Source organism: Bos indicus, chromosome 2 (genome assembly GCF_029378745.1).
Source record: "Bos indicus isolate NIAB-ARS_2022 breed Sahiwal x Tharparkar chromosome 2, NIAB-ARS_B.indTharparkar_mat_pri_1.0, whole genome shotgun sequence".
NCBI classification, from domain to species: Eukaryota; Metazoa; Chordata; class Mammalia; order Artiodactyla; family Bovidae; genus Bos; species Bos indicus.
This window is the reverse complement of record NC_091761.1, coordinates 98,304,131-98,326,697: the sequence shown is the minus strand read 5'-3', so window position 1 is coordinate 98,326,697 and position 22,567 is coordinate 98,304,131. Positions and strand designations below refer to the sequence as shown.

At 37.7% G+C, this 22,567-nt stretch overlaps 1 protein-coding gene across 1 annotated transcript in view; it reads right to left on the bottom strand.

The window, feature by feature from the left end:
• The window catches only part of CPS1 (carbamoyl-phosphate synthase 1), a 139,862-nt gene that overhangs the window by 99,062 nt on the left and 18,233 nt on the right, over positions 1–22,567 (bottom strand). Inside the window, exons 2-7 of the mRNA XM_019976310.2 lie at positions 16,872–16,981; positions 13,224–13,368; positions 12,404–12,493; positions 6,813–6,869; positions 3,698–3,790; positions 793–882 (exon numbers count right to left, since the gene is read on the bottom strand). Coding sequence (XP_019831869.1) covers positions 793–882; positions 3,698–3,790; positions 6,813–6,869; positions 12,404–12,493; positions 13,224–13,368; positions 16,872–16,981 — 585 coding nt within the window. The remainder of the gene's footprint in view (positions 1–792; positions 883–3,697; positions 3,791–6,812; positions 6,870–12,403; positions 12,494–13,223; positions 13,369–16,871; positions 16,982–22,567) is intronic.

Here is a 22,567-nt window from a genome sequence, read left to right as displayed (position 1 = left end):
AGAACGTTTCTATACAAAAGTGGATGGAAGATGGCTTTGATTGTTTTGCTAGAAGCATTTAGCAAGTCAAGAATTTGAGAGAAAGAAGTTTCTTTGGAAAAGTTTCCAAGAAATACTAATAGCAAAGCAACATGGTTAAAGACCCTAATAAAGTATACATTATCAATCAGATACCACAACACACAAATAGAGCTTTGGATCACTGGGGAACTCTGAGAACCAGTATAGAATATTCACCTAAAAACAGCCTACCCATGTGGCAAAGGAGCTGGGGAATTGACACTGTCATTGATTGGGGCTGCTCCAGGGATCATTAATTCTATATCATTTCCTGCCTGCCAGCAGCCTCCAACCAACCAAAGAGAGCCCTCAGGCAATGAGATGCAGACACTTGCAATTGGAAGATGGACTAAATGGCTTAAAATGATAAAATAAGAGGGCCACATGGCTAAGCCATCTACAGCATCTACTGTTTATGAGTCCATGCACATTTTTGTTAATAAAATTAATCAGCGCTTGTACCATGTCTCAGAATGTCAATCAGTAAGTGAAAAGAACAGTCATCATTTTCTTCTGTGTATTGTAGTCTTTGAACATTTTTGGGTTTTAATAGCAATCTACATCTCTAATTTTAACAGGGATAAATGTATTATTTCATGGACCAAAGGCAGCGAGAATATATCTTCTAACATTCTGAGAAAGTATACAAGCTTTCTCTGAAACAGAAAATCAGATTAATACTAGTGATCAGTATTACAAACCCCCATCCTTGAGATGGAACAAATTACTTACCTTTACTAATAAGCGGATTACACTGTTTTTTATCCCACAGTCTACAGCTACCACTTTCATGGGATTTCCTTTGCCGTATACCTTGACATCCTGCCATTTTAAAAACCAGAGTCAGAGGGAATGTCCAGCTATAAGCAACACACCAATACCATAAACACATCTCAGGATGCTCTGCACTTGGTAGCAGATTGATAGCTAACTACTAGGGAGTGGTTGGCCGTTAACAATCAGTTTGTAAGAAAGACATAGCAAATGCCACAAATTCTATCTTGTTCATGAAAACAAAGTATTTTGCTGTTTGGTATAAAATGTTGATTACAGTAATAACAATTATCCCTAAGAAACTGGTTGCTTCCATAATTAACAAACATTTTTTCCCATGTTTTGCCTCATTAACAACCAGTAGCAATGGAATTTCCAAGTATTATTGCCTGATTCAGCACTAAACAGATGTAATAATAGATACATCATGCTTTAAACACCTCTTGATCCTCAACTTGCAGTAAAGTTTGGATGAGGTAGAGCTATTGTGCATGAGGCTTAGGAAGTGGGGCTAATGGATAAAATCAGTCTGAGTCAGAGGAATCACTAAGGTAGTGTAGACCACTGGTCCCTTTAGGTTACTGTGCAATCATTTGCATTTAAATGGTAGACTTCATAAAAGGATCCCAGAGCATATCATAATCATTATGTACGTTTTAAGCACTGCTTGGAGTCAGATCCATTTTCACAGGCATTTACCCAAGAAGCAGTTCCCCAAAGTCATAAAAGAAGAAATAATAGAAATAGAGAGAGAGAAAGCCTAGAGGGCTGGGTGCCTTCGCTTGTTCCAGCTTCAAGAGTCAGCAAACACACTCTGAATTTAGGACGATTTCAAAGTTTCTTACAAGTTTTAGATGAAATGTGCAATCTGGTCTCTTCACAAATGCACGATATACCCTCTGTACAGAGTAAGCAAGACCTCATAGAAACAGGAATACATGAATTTGCAGGGACTCTCCAAGAGAGAAATACATTCTGCAGTGTTTTGCAACCTTATTTGACCATAGAATTTTTTTAAGGTGACTTTCTCCAGGCCAGTGCTCCTCACATTCAGGAAATGCTACCCCAAGTTAGTTCTAAACTCTAATTAAATTCTATAAAAATAGCCCTTTATCACGCTGTGTCTCAACTCTTCATAGAGAAGTGAAGTGAAGTGAAGTTGTTCAGTCATGTCTGACTCTTTGCAACCCTATGAACCGTAGGCTCCTCTGTCCATGGGATTTTCCAGGCAAGAATACTGGAGTGGGTTGCCATTTCCTTCTCCAGGAGATTTTCCCAACCGAGGGATTGAACTCGGGTCTCCAACATTGTAGGCAGACGCTTTACAGTCTGAGCCCCCAGGGAAGTCCTCATAGAAAAGTGTGTTGAAATCTCTGTCTCCTATTTGTTTGCTGCTGCTGCTAAGTCTCTTCAGTCGTGTCCAACTCTGTGCAACCCTATGGACTATAGCCTGCCAAGCTTCTCTGTCCACAGGATTCTCTAGGCAAGAATACTGGAGTGGGTTACCATGCTCTCCTCCAGGGGATCTTCCTGACCTAGGGGTCAAACCCATATCTCTTACATCTCCTGCATTGGCAAGTAGGCTCTTTACCACTAGCGTCACCTGGGAAGCCCTCTATTGTCTAAGCCACCTTCTTTCTCCTATTTGTCTAAACCATCTTGCTGTTTCTTTTCCTGCTATTGCTGGTCAGTCTGGGCTTTCATGACTTTTGTCCGAATTAACTTCAATAACTTTCTAGTTACCTGCTCTTTTATCCAGTTTATTTTGCTCCAAAATGTTGCTGATTTTGGAGTTCAGTTGATTCATTGAGTTAATGACACTAAACCCTCTAGCTCTAGCCCCGTCCATCTCCACTCAACTTTAGCCAAATGTGAACAGCTGTATTTGTAAACCCGTTGGTCAGACACACCCAATTAAGCATAACTTTTCAGACACACCATATCGTTTCACACCTCTGTACCTCTCAACACATGCCATTTCCTCTGCCTAAAACAAAACTCTCCTAGTTCACCATCTACTGACTTACTCTTTATGTCTCAGGACAAGCCTGAATCCTCTGCGGGGCCTCCCCTAATCTACCCTCTTTAATTGGATGTTTTCCCACACATGACCTTATGGTGTCTTGTGCACACTCCAAGGACAGCATTTATTATAGTATTTGCTCCATGATGATTGCTTGTTTGCGTACCCCACCAAACGCTATGGTCCCCAAGAACAGAAACTATAGCTCAAGAGACTCACAACTCTAATCAAGATCAACACATGTATTGATTTTATAGAGTACTTAGGTGTATTGTATGCCTTCTTGTAAATATACAATATACATATCTCACTTTGGAGTGATATAGCCATCATGAAGAACACTTAATTTTTGAAGTGAGCTATAATACACTAAATTTCAGTGTGCACAGGAATTCTTTTCCCTGCACAAAATAACCCCAGATTCTCATTATAATATTGGGTCTGAATTATAATATTGAGTCTGAATTCTATAAACTGCTCTCAACTCTCTGGCAGACCATTAGCTCTGACTACTGATTGTCACTGTACCTATCTTTGGCAATTGAATGACCCTTGTATTTGACATTTTAAAGTCTTGAGTGAGGGAACCACAAAAAGAAATAAGAAAAATTAAAATAATAGTAAACAGACTCTAAATCAAGCCATGCAAGTTCCCTATAAGTAGAAGTTGCTAACTTTAAATGCACTGCTTTTGCAATATATCAATTTATAACTGTTTTCCCTTCAATTCTGATGCTTGTGGAAGATGATTTTTGCTTAAATGTAGATTTTGGTATTACAAAATAGAAAGGTCTAAAGGGAATAAAATAAAACCACAAAATATAAAGGAAAATCTCTCACCTTGGTTGAAATCTCAGCAATCAAATTCTGCTTATTTGGATCCACAAAATCCACAGACTGACCTTCAAATTCAATCTTACCAAGCATGGTACCCTATCAAATTAAAAAATTAGAGAGTTAATAGGGGGCAGTGATGCAGGTGCTGGCAGGATAAACTCACAGGAACTTACACAGCCGCTTCAATATTTAGATGTCTTTATAACTACTCATAACCATCAGCAGATCTTCATCTTCTCAACTGGGAAAGATGAAGCAGTTTGTACGGTACATTTTGGGAAACATGCTCAGAAGTAAAATTACTTCTTTTAGGGCTGAGATAGTCACCTGGGGTAAGTGAAGTCAAAGGATAACAGAATTTGGGTTGTCAGAAAGTGCAAATCAGAGTATTTAGTGTACTTATGACCTAAAACTACTTCGTTGGAGATGTGGCAAGATAATAGATTGAGGAAAAAAAAGGAAATCTAAAACTTGCTGAAAATTGAAAAAGAATGGAAATATTTTAAAGAGTAAAATTTACATGCAAAAAATATATGAAATGTTGTATAAGTCACAAACTTTGAGAAATGGCAATGAAAGTTTCATTTTTTACATATGCTAATAAGGGCTTGAACTTTAGAGAAGGCTTAACCTTCTATAAAGTTTTCACAAATTAGCCTTGCTAGCCAGAAGGCAATGGCACCCCACTCCAGTACTCTTGCCTGGAAAATCCCATGGAGAGAGGGATTTTCTGTCCCTCTGGAGCCTGGTAGGCTGCAGTCCATGGGGTCGCTAAGAGTTGGACACGACTGAACGACTTCACTTTCACTTTTCACTTTCATGCATTGGAGAAGGAAATGGCAACCCACTCCAGTGTTCTTGCCTGGAGAATCCCAGGGACAGGGGAGCCTGGTGGGCTGCTGTCTATGGGGTCGCACAGAGTCGGACACGACTGAAGCGACTTAGCAGCAGCAGCAGCAGCAGCAGCCAGAACATGGCAAATGTCTTCATATTATTCTTTGCTGTCCTGAGATTAGCTTATTTATTAGTAGATCTAGTTTGACCTATTTAGAAAAATGTTATATTATGTTTAGTAATGAAGACTTTATGGAGAGGGGAAAAGATTTTTAAAAATGGCATATTATGTTTCATAATGATGACTTTATCAAGAGGGGGAGGAGATCAAAATAATTTACTGATTTGCTTTTCTCCAAGGAAATTGTTGCACTGAAGGGAATAGAAGAAAGTCTTTATTTCCCTCTGAAACATATTTCTTAGGGAAAGAAGTAACTTGGGAATGAGTTGATGCTAGTACATCATCCAGACGGTTATTTCAGTGTGATTATAACAACCAGAGTACTATCTCAAACTCTGGGAAAGACAGTGAAAACCACCTTTCACTTACATACTGGATTATTAAGTTTCATGGTGGTCTCCACTTACTTTTATAGTCCAAATCACAGAATTCCTTGACTATATTTATGGATCCCTAATTTTGAACTTTGGTTTTCAGTTCTTATTCCCTTTTACTTTAAGCATGCTGAATGAAAAACACCCTTGCTCTCCAACCTAAGACTCACAGAACTAAAAGCCACAACATACATTTTTAATATGAGCCCATATTACTCATAATCAAATATAATAGGCAATACTACTATTTTGCTTGCTAATCTATTCAGCCAGATTTTGAAAACCTAGCTACCTCTGATAAAAACAGTGCTCAGTCGTGTCCAACTTTTTGAGAGTCCAGGTATTGCAGTCTGCCAGTGTCCTCTGTTCATGGAATTTTTTCAGACAAGAATACTGGAGTGAGTTGCCGTTTTCTACACCATTGACAAAAGCAAGGTTCACCTTAAACTAATGTATCACATGAAGAACATAATACGGTCTTATATTTTCCCAAATTACTAAACCTATCTATATTGTATCCAGTCTGCCAATTCCACAGCTGAATTTCCCAATTTTATTCCCCTCCCATCTGGCACTCTCATCATTCTTTACTGCTCCCACAACATCACTGGGCTAAGAAAATGCAAAAGTCTACCTGGGATGTATAATCTACGTATATAACCTAGAACATTTATTCTCAGGAAAATCATGGAGGAGGGAATGAAATCAGAGGTAGAGTAGAAGGACTGCAAACATTCCCTCTGTCTTCCTTCTGGTCATAAGTATGTGGCCATAAAAAGCTTATTTTTAAAGCTTTCTTTCCGTTTAAAGAGATCCTGAGTCAATATGTATTCTAATAAGGAATCTCAACAGATTTTCTTGGAGAACCTTTTTCACTTTGAAATTGTATCTTTCTTTCTTTTTCAAGAAAATGTATAGAATATAACGAGAAACCTTTAATGGCATTTAGGAAATTCAGTTAACATTCACGGGATAAAAGTTTCTTTCTGGTCTGGGATATGAAGGTTTCATGTGAGAAAAAAGTGTCCACTTCTTATAACAAGGAGAAGGAAGCAGAAGGTGATGAGACATTCTCAGAGGAAGGGTCAAAGATTTCAGCAAGCAGATAGAAAAGCAATAGACAAACTTCCCTTCATCTTGGTCACTGGAACAATTTTAAGAAAGACTATTTGAGGTAGCACATAGAGGGCTCATTTAATATACTCACAAATTTCACAAACTCCTTCAAGAGGACTGAATAAATAACAGCCCTAGTGCTGTGCACTTCCTGGTTTGCATTTTTCAGCAGGTAGGTATTCAATTTAGGCAAAATTCTTATGCATCTAGTTAGCTTCTCCACTTGTTTCACTAGCCCTGTCACATGAGCTGAATCACCAAGGCTTTACTTGGGATAGTGAACATAAAGTGGGCACTCAATTAACTACTGCTCAAATTAATCTCAAAACCACTCATGAACAAACATCCCAATCAAGTATTCAGTCTTGAAAGTCACATCAAGTAACTGAAAAAGTATAACAGGATGACAGAGACCCAAATGACAGAAATGGCCTGGATTTGTTCTTTTACATACCAATGGGTTCCCTGGGCACTGAGAAAAAACATACATACACACATATATATGTATATATATATGTATACATACGTATATGTATATATATATGTATGTATGTATACATAAACATATCTACGTATATATAAACATAGATTTGGCTAAATATGATTATTATACCTTATCTCGAATTATTTTAGTCAGCATTCTTGTATCCACTCCATAAATTGCAGGGACCTGTGGAGGAACAAAAAAAAAAAGGGTAGTGACAGTAAAATTGGAGGAAATTAGGTCCAGCATAGTGTTTTCAAGTTACCAACTTAACATCATATGTCTACTTGAGCAGTAAATAATTTCCCTACTCCTTCTTTTCTCTGATCTAGCATGACTGTGTTATGAGAACAAGGTAAATTGCTGCTCCTGCTGGGCATAGGACTCTTAATACCCAGACCATTCCTCAGAAAGAAAAATGAGAAATTCTGAACATCGATCTTCTACTAAGTTTTGTTGCCTTTAATCCAGGATGTTAAACATGTAACAAAATTTTATATATACATGTATATTTTAAACTAAAAGAATTTGTGAAGTGAACTCCATAAGCAAAATTACATCAATTAAAAAAAAATTACATCAATTATATGCAAATCCATGCTTCTGGCACCTAGTAGGCAATCAATGGGTTTACCTGGAGGTTGTTCTAGTTGTTCAGCCACTCAGTAGTGTCCGACTCTTTGTGACCCTGTGGACTGCAGGACACCAGGCTTCCCTGTCCTTCACTGCCCCACAGAGTTTCCTGGAGGTGCTTCTTAAGCACCTGTGTTAAATTTTGCCTAGTCTATTAGTCAGGCAACACCTCCACTTGATTTAGTTTCTTTGACTAGATTAGATAGGGATAGATGTGGTATCTAGCCCTTGTATCCAGTTTTGCTTTCTGTGGTTTCAGTTACCTGCTATTGCCAATAGTCTAAAAATATTTTTTAAATGGAAAATTTCATAAATAAACAATTCATACGTTTTCAATTGTGTACCATTCTGAATAGTGTATGTGAGCCACCCCTTTGTCCAGCGAATCCCACCTTGAGTCACTTAGTAGCCAACTGAATTACCAGATTTATGGCTGCAATATCTCAGTGCTGTGTTCAAGGTGCCCTATTTTACTTAATACTGGCTCCAAAGCACAAGAGCAGTGATGCTGGAAATTCAGATATTCCTTTACTGTGCCTAATTTATAAATCGGATTCTGTCATAGGTACATATATATAAGAAAAAATATCGCATTAGTATATATATCAGTTCAGTTCAGTCGCTCAGTGGTGTCCAACTCTTTGTGACCCCATGGACTGCAGCACACCAGGCTTCCCTGTCCATCACCAACTCCCAGAACCTAATCAAACTCATGTCCCTCGAGTCAGTGATGCCATCCAACCATCTCATGCTCTGTCGTCCCCTTCTTCTCCCATCTTTCCCTGCATCAGGGACTTTTCCAATGAATCAATTCTTTGCATCAGGTGGCCAAAGTATCGGAGTTTCAGCTTCAGCATCAGTCCTTCTAATGAATATTCAGGACTGATTTCCTTTAGGATTAACTAGTTTAATCTCCTTGCAGTCCAAGGGGACTCTCAAGAGTCTTCACCAACACCACAGTTCAAAAGAATCAATTCTTTGGTGCTCAGCTTTCTTTATAGTCCAACTCTCACATCCATACATGACTACTGAAAAAACCATAGCTTTGACTACATGGACCTTTATTGGCAAAGTAATATCTCTGCTTTTTAATATATTGTCTAGGTTGGTCATAGCTTTTCTTCCAAGAAGCAAGCATCTTTTAATTTCATGGCTGCAGTCGCCATCTACAGTGATTTTGGAGCCCCCCAAAATAAAGTCTTTCACTGTTTCCACTGTTTCCCCATCTATTTGCCATGAAGTTAGTTTTCTGAATGTTGAGTTTTAAGCCAACTTTTTCACTCTCCTCTTTCACTTTCATCAAGAGGCTCTTCAGTTCTTCTTCACTTTCTGCCATATTAGTATATATAGGATTTGGTACTATCCAGTTTCAGGCATCCACAGGGGGTCTTCAAACATATTCCCCATGGATAAAAGGGGAAAGAGCAATGAGTTAAGAATAAGGAAACATAGCTTTCTTATCCATTCATCTGCTATGGTACATATACACAATGGAGTATTACTCAGCCATTAAAAAGAATACATTTGAAACAGTTCTAATGAGGTGGATGAAACTGGAGCCTATTATACAGAGTGAAGTAAGCCAGAAAGAAAAACACCAATACAGTATACTAACGCATATATATGGAATTTAGAAAGAGGTAACAATAACCCTGTGTACGAGACAGCAAAAGAGACACTGATGTATAGAACAGTCTTATGGACTCTGTGGGAGAGGGAGAGGGTGGGAAGATTTGGGAGAATGGCATTGAAACATGTAAAATATCATGTATGAAACGAGTTGCCAGTCCAGGTTCAATGCATGATACTGGATGCTTGGGGCTAGTGCACTGGGACGACCCAGAGGGATGGTATGGGGAGGGAGGAGGGAGGAGGGTTCAGGATGGGGAACACATGTATACCTGTGGCGGATTCATTTTGATATTTGGCAAAACTAATACAATTTTGAAAAGTTTAAAAATTTTTTAAATAAATAAATAAGTTAAAAAAAAAAGAATAAGGAAACAGATTCTAGTTCTTTTTCCTTCCACCAATTATCTGAGTGATGTATGAGCAAGGTGTCTTCCCTCACCTGTCCATAGAAGGAGGTAAACTGGCTATAATTTTAGACCCTGTTCTACTCTATGTGTCTATGATTATGGAAAAAGACTCAAGGCACATTTTTAAAACAAGCTAACAAACCATGGATTAAGCTTATACTTAAACTATTAATTCTGACACAAAGCAGCTATAATATCAGGTGCCTACATAACACAAAGGAAGCATTAATGACAACTATAAAGAGGTAAATTCAGATAATGATTGAAAGAAACTAGAAAAGACCTGGAAGATAATACAGATGCTTTATTATCTCTTTTAACATTTAGCAGTAATGATATCCAGGAAACTAAGATCAATATTCTTTTTAATTGTTAGGAAGAGGCAACACTGAGCCCCAGTTAGTAGATGTTTGGGCTTCCCTGGTGGCTCAGATGGTAAAGAAACTGCCTGCAATGTAGAATACCTGGGTTCAATCCTTGGGTTGGGAAAATCCCCTGGAGAAGGGAATGGCTAGCCACTCCAGTATTCTTGCCTGGAGAATCCCATGGACAGAGGAGCCTGGCGGGCTACAGTGCATCAGGTCACAAAGAATCAGACATGACTGAGCATCTAAGCATACACATGCAGTAGATGCTCATCAGAGTGTCAGAATTCTTTCAGATTAATATTCTGTCAATTACAGGCCCAATAGCAACTTAAGAAAAAGCAACTAATATAATGGTAGAAATGAGGTTTAATACAGCAGGTCCATTAACTCTAATTACTCTAAGTATGTCTGACATTCAACCCAGGAGAATACTCTTATTTGATTAGAAAATAATACTCAAAGAAAGGCACATATAGGGTTTCCCAGGTGGCACTAGTGGTAAAGAACCTGCCTGCCAATGCAGGAGACATAAGAGACGTGGGTTCGATCCCTGGGTGGGGAAGATTTCCTAGAGGAGGGGATGGAAACCCATTCCAGTATTCTTGCCTGCAGAATCCCATGGAGAGAGGAGCCTGGTGAGCTACAGTCTATAGGGTTGCAAAGAGTGAGACATGACTGAAGCGATTTAGCATGCCAAGTAGTTAGTAACTTTTTTCCTTTATTACTTCAAATGAGATGATATCCAATTATATATCATTGAGTCATAACCTTTAGGCCCAATAAGATTTGCTGGTAATCTGTTCACATTCATTAAAAACTAAAATTAAGAAAGATTGCATGACCAGAGCAAGGTCACACAGCTAGTTAATGACTGAGCTGGTACAAGAATCTATGGCACAAGTACATATCTAGATCTTGGTTAAAAGGGGATGGAGTAGTTAACTTGTTCCAGACTACAGAGAATTCTAAAATTTTCTCTAACCCCTTTCCAGATTGAGAAAGGCTTCCCTGGTAGCTCAGTTGGTAAAGAAACCACCTGCAATGCAAGACCCCACTTTGATTTCTGGGTGAGGAAGATCTCCTGGAGAAGGGAAAAGCTACCCACTCCATGGATATTCTCCACATGGAGAATTCCATGGACTATATAGTCCACGGGGGTCACACAGAGTTGGACACGACTCAGCGACTTTCACTTTCACCAAGCATGTATGAGTGCCACTTAGTGGATAAACTGAAAATATAATCTCACACGCTAGCAAAGTAATGCTCAAAATTCTCCAAACCAGGCTTCAACAGTACGTAAACCGTGAACTTCCAGATGTTCAAGCTGGATGTAGAAAAGGCAAAGCCACCAGAGATCAAATGGCCAACATCCACTAGATCATCAAAAAAACAACAGAGTTTCAGAAAAGCATCTACTTCTGCTTTATTTACTACACCAAAGCCTTTGACATTGTGGATCACAACAAACTGTGGAAAACTTCTTAAAGAGATGGGAATACCAGACCACCTGACCTACCTCCTGAAAAATCTGTATGCATGTCAAGAAGCAATCATTAGAACTGGACATGTAACAACAGAATGGTTCCAAATAGGGAAAGGAGTATGTCAAGGCTGTATATTGTCACCCTGCTTATTTAACTTCTGTGCAGAATACATCATGCGAAATGCTGGGCTGGATGAAGCACAAGCTGGAATCAATAACCTCAGATATGCAGGTGATACCACTCTTATGGCAGAAAACAAAAAAGAACCAAAGAGCCTTTTGATGAAAGTGAAAGCAGAGAGTGAAAAAGTTGGCTTAAAACTCAACATTCAGAAAACTAAGATTATGGCATCTGTTCCCATCACTTCATGGCAAATAGATGGGGAAACAGTGGAAACAGTGGCAGACTTTATTATTTTGGGCTCCAAATCACTGCAGATGGTGACTGAAGCCATACAATTAAAAAAATGCTTGCTCCTTGGAAGAAAATTTATGACCAACCTAGACAGCATATTTAAAAGCAGAGTCATTACTTAGTCAAGGTCCATCTGGTCAAAGCTATGGTTTTTCCAGTAGTCATGTATGGATGTGAGAGTTGGACTGTAGAGAAAGCTGAGCACCAAAGAATTGTTGCTTTTGAAATGTGGTGTTGGAGAAAAATCTTGAGAGTCCCTTGGACTGCAAGGAAATCCAACCAGTCCACCCTAAAGGAAATCAGTCCTGAATATTCATTGGAAGGACTGATGCTGCAGCTGAAGCTCCAATATTTTGGCCATCTGATGCGAAGAACTAACTCATTGGAAAATATTCTGATGCTGGGAAAGACTGAAGGCGAGAGGGGAAGGGGACGACAGAGGATGAGATGATTGGATGGCATCACTGACTCAATGGACATGAGTTTGATTATGTTCCAGGAGTTGGTGATGGACAGGCAAGCCTGGTGTACTGCGGTCCGTGGAGTTGCAAAGAGACAGACACGACTGATCGACTGAACTGATAAATTTCTCTGTTTAAAGAATGAGTTCTGGACATTCAGCCTATAGTAACAGAAGGAAGCGTTCTCTGAAACAAAAGGATCCCAAAGTGTGTGATATGCCTCATCTGTTTGGCCCTTTGCAATTACATACACCTTCCCAACTTTCCAGGACCCCACCAATCATCCTTAGGTGATGCTGACTGCTGGATATTTCTCACCTTTTCTTCCCGTAGCCACTGTCCTAGACTCTTGGTAGCCAGCCAGTGGTGGTAGTCATCACTATAATTCAGCACCAGCAAACCTGCAACCTAGAAAGACAGGCAGTCAGTTTTTTAAAGTGATCACAAAATGCTATCCAACTCTTGTAACTTGAGTCAGCTCAAATTTTTTACTACCTACCAACAAAATGCTTAAAATTTTGGAGACTTGAAGAACAAAATATGATAAAAAAATTTTTTTTAAGATATATAGTCACTACCTTAATTGTCATGTGGGGGACAGTCTTACCTGGTTTGCCAAATCAGGAGGCTAAGCTAGATCTCCTTTCTCAGCACCCTGTATAAATTTTTGAATAGTTTATATGGTTCATATCCCCATGATATTACCCAAATTTACATTGAATAGGAATTTTTCATTGTATTTACTTTTACTTTTAGTCTGGCATACAAGTTATCTTTTATTTATCTCCCATAGAGAGTGGGATTTAAAATATAATTAGCTGATAGAAAGTTGATTCTTAAAATCCTTTTAAAAAGTGATTCAACACAAATTCTTGTAGCATCGCTGTTATCTGAACTTAAAACAACATTTTTCCAAATGAAGCCACATTTCATCCACAGCATTAAGCATAAATACAGAGTGCCCTGAGAAATGAAATTCAGAATAGTTCCATGCTAAAACTTATTCTCATATACCTAGGAATGAGATTGAGACTATATATTTAATTATTTTACTACAGGACAGAGGCCGAAACTTTGTCTAGCCTAGATTCCTAAAATAAATCAACTATACTTTTTAAATAGTCATCACTGGTACTACCTTAATCCCATCAGATTCCAAATATTTGCTGAGTCCCAGTTCATCCAGTGCAGCAGTATCTGGGGCTCCACCATTCCCAACAATAGGATTGGCCATGGTAAGAATCTGCCCCTTGTAAGCAGGGTCAGTAAGAGCTTCCGGGTACCTGAGTGAAGATGCCAAAAAAATTACCAAAAAATTCTTGATTTGTATACATGATCTAATTTATTCTGATTCTGCATACATGATCTGAATTATTTGACCCTTAAAAATTAAAGAACATGAGAATAGTCTTACAAGCTTGTCTCTAGATTTTGCCAAACTTAGGTAAATTTTACAGTAAAATATGGAAATGTATCCCATGATATTACTGATATGAAAAGACTCAAGTACTATGGCATCAGTTCAGTTCAATTCAGTCGCTCAGTCATGTCTGACTCTTTGTGACCCCATGAATCGCAGCACGCCAAGCCTCCCTGTCCATCACCATCTTCCGGAGTTCACTCAAACTCACATCCATTGAGTTGGTGATGCCATCCAGCCATCTCATCCTCTGTCTTCCCCTTTTCCTCCTGCCCCCAATCCCTCCCATCATCAGAGTCTTTTCCAGTGAGTCAACTCTTCGCATGAGGTGGCCAAAGTCCTGGAGTTTCAGCTTTAGCATCATTCCTTCCAAAGAACACCAGGACGGATCTCCTTTAGAATGGACTGGTTGGATCTCCTTGCAGTCCAAGGGACTCTCAAGAGTCTTCTCCAACACCACAGTTCAAAAGCATCAATTCCTCAGTGCTCAGCTTTCTTCACAATCCAACTCTCACATCCATACATGACCACAGGAAAAACCATAGCCTTGACTAGACGGACCTTTGTTGGCAAAGTAATGTCTCTGCTTTTCAATATGCTATCTAGGTTAGTCATAACTTTTCTTCCAAGGAGTAAGCGTCTTTTAATTTCATGGCTGCAGTCACCATCTGCAGTGATTTTGGAGCCCCCCCAAAAAATAAAGTCTGCCACTGTTTCCACTGTTTCCCCATCTATTTGCCATGAAGTGATGGGACCAGATGCCATAATCTTAGTTTTTTGAATGTTGAGCTTTAAGCCAACTTTTTCACTCTCCATGCACTATGGCATATTCTCATTTAATTTTCTATTCCCTCATTTCTTAAATTTTTAATACCTTGAAAAATTCTTCATAAGGTATTAATCTTTTAATTAATCTATTTATTTTAATTGGAGGCTAATTACTTCACAATATTGTAGTGGTTTTTGCCATGCATTGACATGAATCAGCCATGGGTACACATGTGTTCCCCATCCCAATATTGCTCTATTTAAAGTTTATAGATATTTTAATTACCAATGATTCCCCTAGTACCACATATGAGTGAGTCCAAACTGATATTTACTACTGATGGATGACAGTTTTGCCAAAATATTAACTGTCAAAAGTTGAGAAGTCTTTTTATCTTTTAGCATACTGAAGAACATACTGATTACATCAATGGTGGCTGCCTGGTATATATGTTTGTTAAAATTTATTGAATATTTAAAATATTGATTTATTTTCTATGAAAAAAATTAATAAATTTTTAAATACTTGATTTTTAAATATTTTAGTTATAGAGAGGTATATGTTTGATAATTATCATTATTATTGATAGTATATGTTTGATAGTATTTTTATTGAATAAAATCAATTCTACAAAAATTGATCAAAAGCATTTCTGTCTTCTAAATTAGAAGATTCCAAGTAACTATTTTAAAGTAAGGATATGGAATTAAGAATAAACGCAGAGAGCTTTATTTTAAAGTGTAAGGAGGGAAAAACAAAAATACATGTATTCTTGTTTTTGTTCTAGAATAAATAAAATTATATATAAAATGTTTATTCTTAATAATATGAAATATTATTCAGGATCTATCTATAGCTATTTCATATTTTGAAATACACTACAATGAGATTTTTTTCCACTCTCCTACATTTTTACTTCCCACAGAGCGAGTTAAACCTAGTCTTTCTTGTGGATTACTATTGAAATTTAATTTAGGTGCTGAGGGGGACAGAATGACAACCTCAAAACCTCGGCTCCCGCAATAGTCAACATGAATTCTTCAACCCCCACCCAGACTAACTCCTCCCAGAACTCCCTTGTCAACAGAATAACTTCTCAGCTCAGCAAACTCTTAAGTGACGAAAGTGCTGTGATATTTATACCTACCCACACCCCCATCAGCTAATTTCTCAAATGTCTCTGGCCTGTCAGGAACTAATAATTTTTTAAACCAAAGCTTACACACAATATAAATGCTTTTCTTGCAGATTAAAAACAAAATAACCCCTTAATTATCAACCACCTTACTGGGTGAGCCACCCAATGAAGGAAAGCAGCATTTCTCAATGGAAAATAGGTTCTGTGGACTAACCTTATTAATGAACGCCTTTTTCTACATGAAAAAAAAGCCTTTAATTAATTTAATTTTACTTCCTTTCTTCTTTCTCTCCATAAAAGAACTGGCTGCTCCCTTTAAACATAAGTTTACAATGCTCTCTCCAGTAAATGAATAAATACAGCTTGTCTTAGAGTACTGCAGTGTTGGAAGCAAATTAATCCATCAGGTCCTGTTTGACTTTTGTGATGTGACAAGATTTATTACCCGTAATCCATCACAAAGAAGAAAACTCTAGTGCCCTCCATCATTCTGATCTATATTAAACAGTTGTTTGTTGGCAGGTATATTAACACAGCTAGTAATTAGTGCTGTCGAAAGGCTTAAATAATTGCCTGGTGAAGCAAAACTTTGCAAACAGGTTTCATACTCTGTAATTTAATGTTCTCACCAGTGGAACTATTTTAAAAATCATCTAATATTCTTTATTTCAAACAGGGAGCAAGAGTTTAGTGAAGAATGTACATTAATGATATAATGGAAGCTTGGTCAATCAATATCTTCAATATCAGTTAACACAATGCCTGCTTGTCTTTATAAGGTAAGGCTAATTGAATTTCCCTAAAGAATTCATCAACTATTTTACAGTTTAGTTCTTTTGAATCTCTAATGGAAACCTTTTGAAACCACCTAATTTTTTAAGACATAATTTTTAAATCCCCAGCTATAAACTACTCGCTGATCCAATTCCCTCACTCTTTACATATGGAAACTAAGACTTAGAAAGCCTGAGTGATTTTCTCAATATCACATTATCAGTTACCATTAGCACTGAGACCAGAACTTCAGCCTCCTGGTTGCCAGATGAACATTTGTTGGCTAGATAAAAGCAGCTGCGTAATTTCTGTAGCAACTCTTACCTTCATTGATGTATATCTATTAGCAGGTCTTAAATACTAAATTCAGTCTCACTTGATAAATTTTGAAAATATCAGATCTATGTACCAGGTCTCCCATGGATTACCTACCCTAAATTTCTAGAATTAATTTTGTTCTTTTTCACCAGGGGAACACCAGTGTCTGTATTCTCTTTCATTTACAGCCACAGGGAGGAGTTTGTGTCCAAGGTTCGAGCTGTGTACAAGCACAAGGCAACTTCAGGATAAGGCATAGTGTGGTAATGATGATGCGGTGATTTCAACTTCCCACCATGAGTCATATCATCCAGTTATTCCTCTATATCAAGGAAGAAGAAAGCCTTAGAAGAGAAGCATTACTCACCCTGCCAGGCCAGTATTAAAAACCACTTCACCAGCAACAGAGGATGGATGGCCAAAGGAGTAACCTTTCATCTTAGTTCCATCTTCCAGGACAATGTGTGCTGTTTGTGCCTAAAGAAGCAGATGTGTGAATCTTAGCAGAATACAAAATATAAAGCACAACTAGCTGAAAAAAAAATCCAAAATTACAATATGCAAATGTATTAAATAAATGCACAGTATATTTGATAAAACCATACTCTCTAGATTTGAAGTTGATATCCTGTTACTGACCACTTTTCTTCAAATGTAGGCTCTTCTCACTGGCAGGTGTTTTGGTTTGCTTGAAAGAGGAACTGAAGCGTATCAATACTTTGTCTATCCTCAGTCCACTTGTAGAATTATTGACAACCCAGAAATACTTCAATTTAGCTGAAATGCTCTGTGTCTGTCTTTTCCCTATTAGTATGCCTTAGCTTTGCTCAAGTATAACTTGCGGGAAATAACACTGAAGTGTACCATACAGCTCATCAGTATTCTTAGGCTTAGAACTAAAAGGGATCTTCAAGGTTATCTCTCAAACTGTATTCCACAGACCTCTTGTGTTTGATGAACTTATCTCAAGTGCTGCGCTTCCCCTGAGCTTTAGGATCATGAAGAAACTAAAACTTTATTGTTCTATGAATACTGATGCAAAAGCAAGCACTATGGAACATCTGAAAATACATCGCACTTTGCTTTTTAGTTGGATTAATTATATCTAGGATGCTTCCCTGGCAGCTCAGTAGTAAAGAATCTGCCTACCAATGCAGGAGATGCAAGTTTGAAAATGGCAACCCACTCCACTATTCTTGCCCAGAGAATCCCATGGACAGAGGAGCCTGGTGGGCTGCAGTCCATGGGATCTCAAAAGAGTTCAGACACAACTTAGCCACAGGAGCTAATGTTCATTGCAGTGCCTGGGGCTCTCACTGTGGTGGCTTAGTTGCAGCTCCCAGGCTCTAGAGCCCAGGCTCAATAGTTGTGGCCCATGGGCTTAGTTGCTCCACAGTATGTGGAATCTTCCCAGACCAGAGATTGAAGTCGTGTCTCCTGCATTGGCAGATGGATTCTTTACCACTGAGCCACCAAGGAAGCCCCCAACATTTTGATTTTATTAAAAGTAAACTATAAAGGAAAATGCCTCAGTAATAATTGAGGAAATCTGAAACTAAATTGATATTTTATTGTATTCAGTGTAATTTTTAAGACAGATAATAGCATTATGATTATATTTTTAAGAATTTTCATTTTTTAAGATATATACTGAAATACTTAAGGATAGACTAATATCATATCTGAGATTTCTTCAAATAATCAGAAGTTGGGGGAATGAATAGAGATATGAATGAAACAAATTTGGCCATGAGTTGAAATCACGTAAATAAGGATGATCACGATGCTATTCTCTCTTCAAGGGTGAAATGCAGCTATCAAAGATAGAAATACACTAATTCTCTCCTTTCCTTTCCTCACATTTTTAGCTCTGGACCCCATGGTGTCAAATTCTTTTCTATCCTACCACTCACCTCCAGTCTTACCACATACACACACACACACACACACACACATACACCCCAACCTTGGTATCCAATAGGAACACAATACATGATTTCTAGACCTCTGTTTCTATGTTCTTCTAGTTTAACAAAGTGCACTCAGCTTTTCAAGGGTTAAAATGGTAAAACCTCATCATTTTTCTGTTGTAAACTGCTCTTTAGAAATACAATGCCTCCTTTAGTTGCAAAGTACAAGTTCCTTTCAGAAAGTTGGACAAAGTACTATCTAACACATTTTATAGGTGTTTGTATCAGTGTGTATATGAGTCTCCATGAGCAGAGTTAACCAAAAGTATGTTATCCTTCACCTAACTTATCAAATAATCTTTGAGGCAAAGTTTTCTTATATCTACAACCCTGGAACCAGTGTTCAAGATCTCAAGCTTGATACTTTATCTTTAAATAGTCATGATTTACCTTCTCAGCCACTAAACTAAAAAGTTTTTGGAATTAGCACAGAGGAAAGCACAATAAGTAATTAATGCACGTAATGAATTAATGTAACTAATGCATGATAACAAGACTTCCCTGACAGACACTGGCTTAAAACACAGTTAGCCAGTCTGAATTCTGTTTCTATCTGGGAAATCATCTTTGCATGTCACTTCTCATAATATGATTTCCTTATTTTACATTTTAATTTGTCAACCATTCTTTATGTGTAATTCAGGACACAGGCTGATGATTTTAGGAAGTAAAAGTGATCATGTTCAGTACATTTCCAAAGAATATTATAAGTTAATCAAATGTCTAAGGTGGTGGTTCTCAATAGGGGTAAATTTATTGGGAAAATGTCCTAGGTATCTCTGATGTATTTCAGCAAGTGAAAACCTTCATTTCAAGTCATGGAAATACACTGTCAAAAAATAATTTCTACTGTAAGTATTATTTTATGTTCTTGAGGAAGTCATGTGTAGCCAAATGCTTTCATAAAATGGAGGTAAGTCAGGAAACATTTACCTCCTGATGTTTTTTAAAATAATATTTAACTTTCTTAGAACCTAAAATAACTGTACTTAGTTGGCAAAACTTGGCATGTGAACTGCAAATTTCAGTTGTCTTATATATGCCAATTTATCTATTGTACTCAGTTGTACCTGCCTAAAATAACACCTCTGTTTATATTTTTCCCTTCGCTTTTCTCTATTCTCTTCTCTGCCAACAAAGGTCCATCTAGTCAAAGCTATGGTTTCTCTAGTAGTCATGTATGGATATGAGAGTTGGACTATAAAGAAAGCTGAGCTCAGAATTGATGCTTTCGAACTATGGTGTTGGAGAAGACTCTTTAGAGTCCCTTGGACTGCAAAGAGATCCAACCAGTGCATCCTAAAGGAAACCAGTCCTGAATATTCATTGGAAGGACTGATGTTGAAGCTGAAACTCCAATATTCTGGCCACCTGATGCAAAGAACTGACTCATTGGAAAAGACCCTGTTGCTGGGAAAGATTGAAGGCAGGAGGTGAAGGAGACAACAGAGGGTGACATGGTTGGTTGGAATCACCAACTCTATGGACATGAGTTTGAGTAAGCTCTGGGAGTTGGTGATGGACAGGCAAGCCTGGCGTGCTGCAGTCCATGGGGTCACAGAGTCGGACATGACTGAGTGAATGAACTGAACTGATCCTCTTCTCAGATAAGAATTTCAGATTCCCTGATCTATCTGACACCATCTAATTATTTTAAAGAAAGGTAAAAATTAGCATAAGCAATCTGACTCTTGTTAGCCTATTCCTACAATTCTATTTGGTATTTCTCTTCTTTTCTCCATGGGACTATTTTGTACTTTACATTCTGTCTTTTAAAGATATATTTGAGGAGACATTTACTGTTGTCTGAAATAGTCCCTGAGATTGTGTTCAATATGTCTTTTTGCCCCTTTAATTATATTTTTTGTTCTTTTTTGCAGCTTTTATTGATCTTCCAGTCTCTTTTCCACTGCACATTATATTGTTACAAGTCTTCTGTTTACTGCCTGTACTATCCTTTATATTCCACTTAACTACATTGGCCTCTGATGAGTTTCAAATGATAGGTGCCAATTGACTTATCTATGAATCGCTCAAGATACTCTGAACAAAGAGCTATTATTTGGAATCCCCTCTTCTAGCTAATAGGTCCCCAAATGCTATTTCATTCCAACGAGTCTGAAAGAAATCACTGTTACCATCAAAGGATATTTTAGTTGCCTCAGTCCTAGTAGAAAGAGGTGCATAGTCTAGGATTTAGACTATAACCTTCAGTGATCATTTAAATGCCTACTACCAGAGCACTTTGGTAGTTTGATGCTAAAAGTGCAAAGGAAACCTTAATGAAGAGAAGTCTATACACTCATAGAATGTCAGGAAAAGTAACCAAAGACTATATAAATATGAGTTCTATAAAATAAATGACCTCTATCATGTCATGGTCCCTAACTGTTTAATAAAAAAATGCACATGTCAATAAAACAGTTTAGATTTTTAGGTCACATTATTTAGCTTCTACCATGTGCCAAGTACCATGCTGAGCTCTGAAGATACATGGATAAATGTCCTCAGTCCCCCTTCCATTCAGAGTAAAAAGGCCAGATATGTGCTAGGATGGTCAAAAAGGATACCTCTGAAACACCTAGAAATACAAAGATAAAAATACATCCTTTCCATTCAGACATTTCTCTTTAATGAAATGATTCACCCTTTCCTTCCCATTCATGATTTCAGTTATTATTGTTCAGTCTCTAAGTAATGTCTGACTCTTGGCAACCCTATGGACTGCAGCACATCAAGCTTCCCTGCCCTTCATTATCTCCCAGAGTTTGTTCAAACTCATGTCTATTGTGTTAATGATACCATTCAACCATCATCCTCCGTTGCCCTCTTGTCTTCCTGCCCTCAATCTTTCCCAGCATCAGGGTCTTTTCCAATGTGTTGACTCTTCACATCAAGTGGCCAAAGTGTTGAAGCTTCAGCTTCGGTATCCGTCCTTCCAATGAATATACAGGACTGATTTCCTTTAGGATTGATTGGTTTAATTTTCTTGCAGGCCAATGATTTCAGTAATAAACATTAAAATTTTAAGAAGAAAACATCAAATTTTGAGTCTAAAGTTTAACGATTCCTTCAAGTCTTTACTCAAAGTCATTCTTCTTCTTGGCAAGACCTATTTAACATTGCAATATGCCTAAATGTCCACTGATAGAGGAATGGACAAAGAAGATGTAGTACATATATATAATGGAATATTACTCAGTCATAAAAAGGAATAAAGTAACGCCATCTACAGTAACATGGATGGACCTAGAGATTGTCATACTGAGTGAAGTAAGTCAGATAAAGACGGATATCATATGATATCGCTTATATATGGAATCTTAAAAAAAAGTGGTACAAATAAACCTATTTGCAAAACAGAAATAGAGTCACAGATGTAGAAAACAAGTTCATGTTTACAGAATAGTGTTAAGGAGGGAAGAATAAACTGAGAGATTGGGATTGGCATATACACACTACAAAGATACAAAACCGATAACTAGTAAGAACCTACTGGATAGCACAGGGAACTCTACTAAATGCTCTGTAATGACCTATATGGGAATAGAATCTAAAAAAGAGTGGAAATAAATAGCAATATGCCCCTCAGCACTCTATTTCCTTAGTCTACTCTTTCTTCACAGCACTCATTGCCTTCTAACATATCATCCAGTGTCTTCTTTAAAATATCTGTCTTATCCCACTAGAAAGTGAACCTCATGTGGGCAGAGGATTTGGTTAGCTTTGTTCACTGATGTGCCTGCCTTCAGGACCAACATCAGTGCCTGGGACAGAGTAAACAGTCATTTAAATTTTATTGTAAAAATAAAGCATCACTAAGTGATTATCTAAAGAAAATACTATCTTAAAAATACTGAAAAGCATGATTATACAGTTTTAGTTTGTTCTAGATATAAATTTTAAAATAACAAATATCTGTTTTGAGTTGCCTTTTCACAACAGTGGCTTAAGTGTAGTCAACTCGGGGGTGCTATGGTGGGAAAGAGATGTGACTGACATTGAGGGAGAAAGGTTAGAAGATGGTTATCCCAGGATATGCATACTGAGTATGCTGCATGCTGCTACTGCTAAGTCGCTTCAGTCGTGTCCG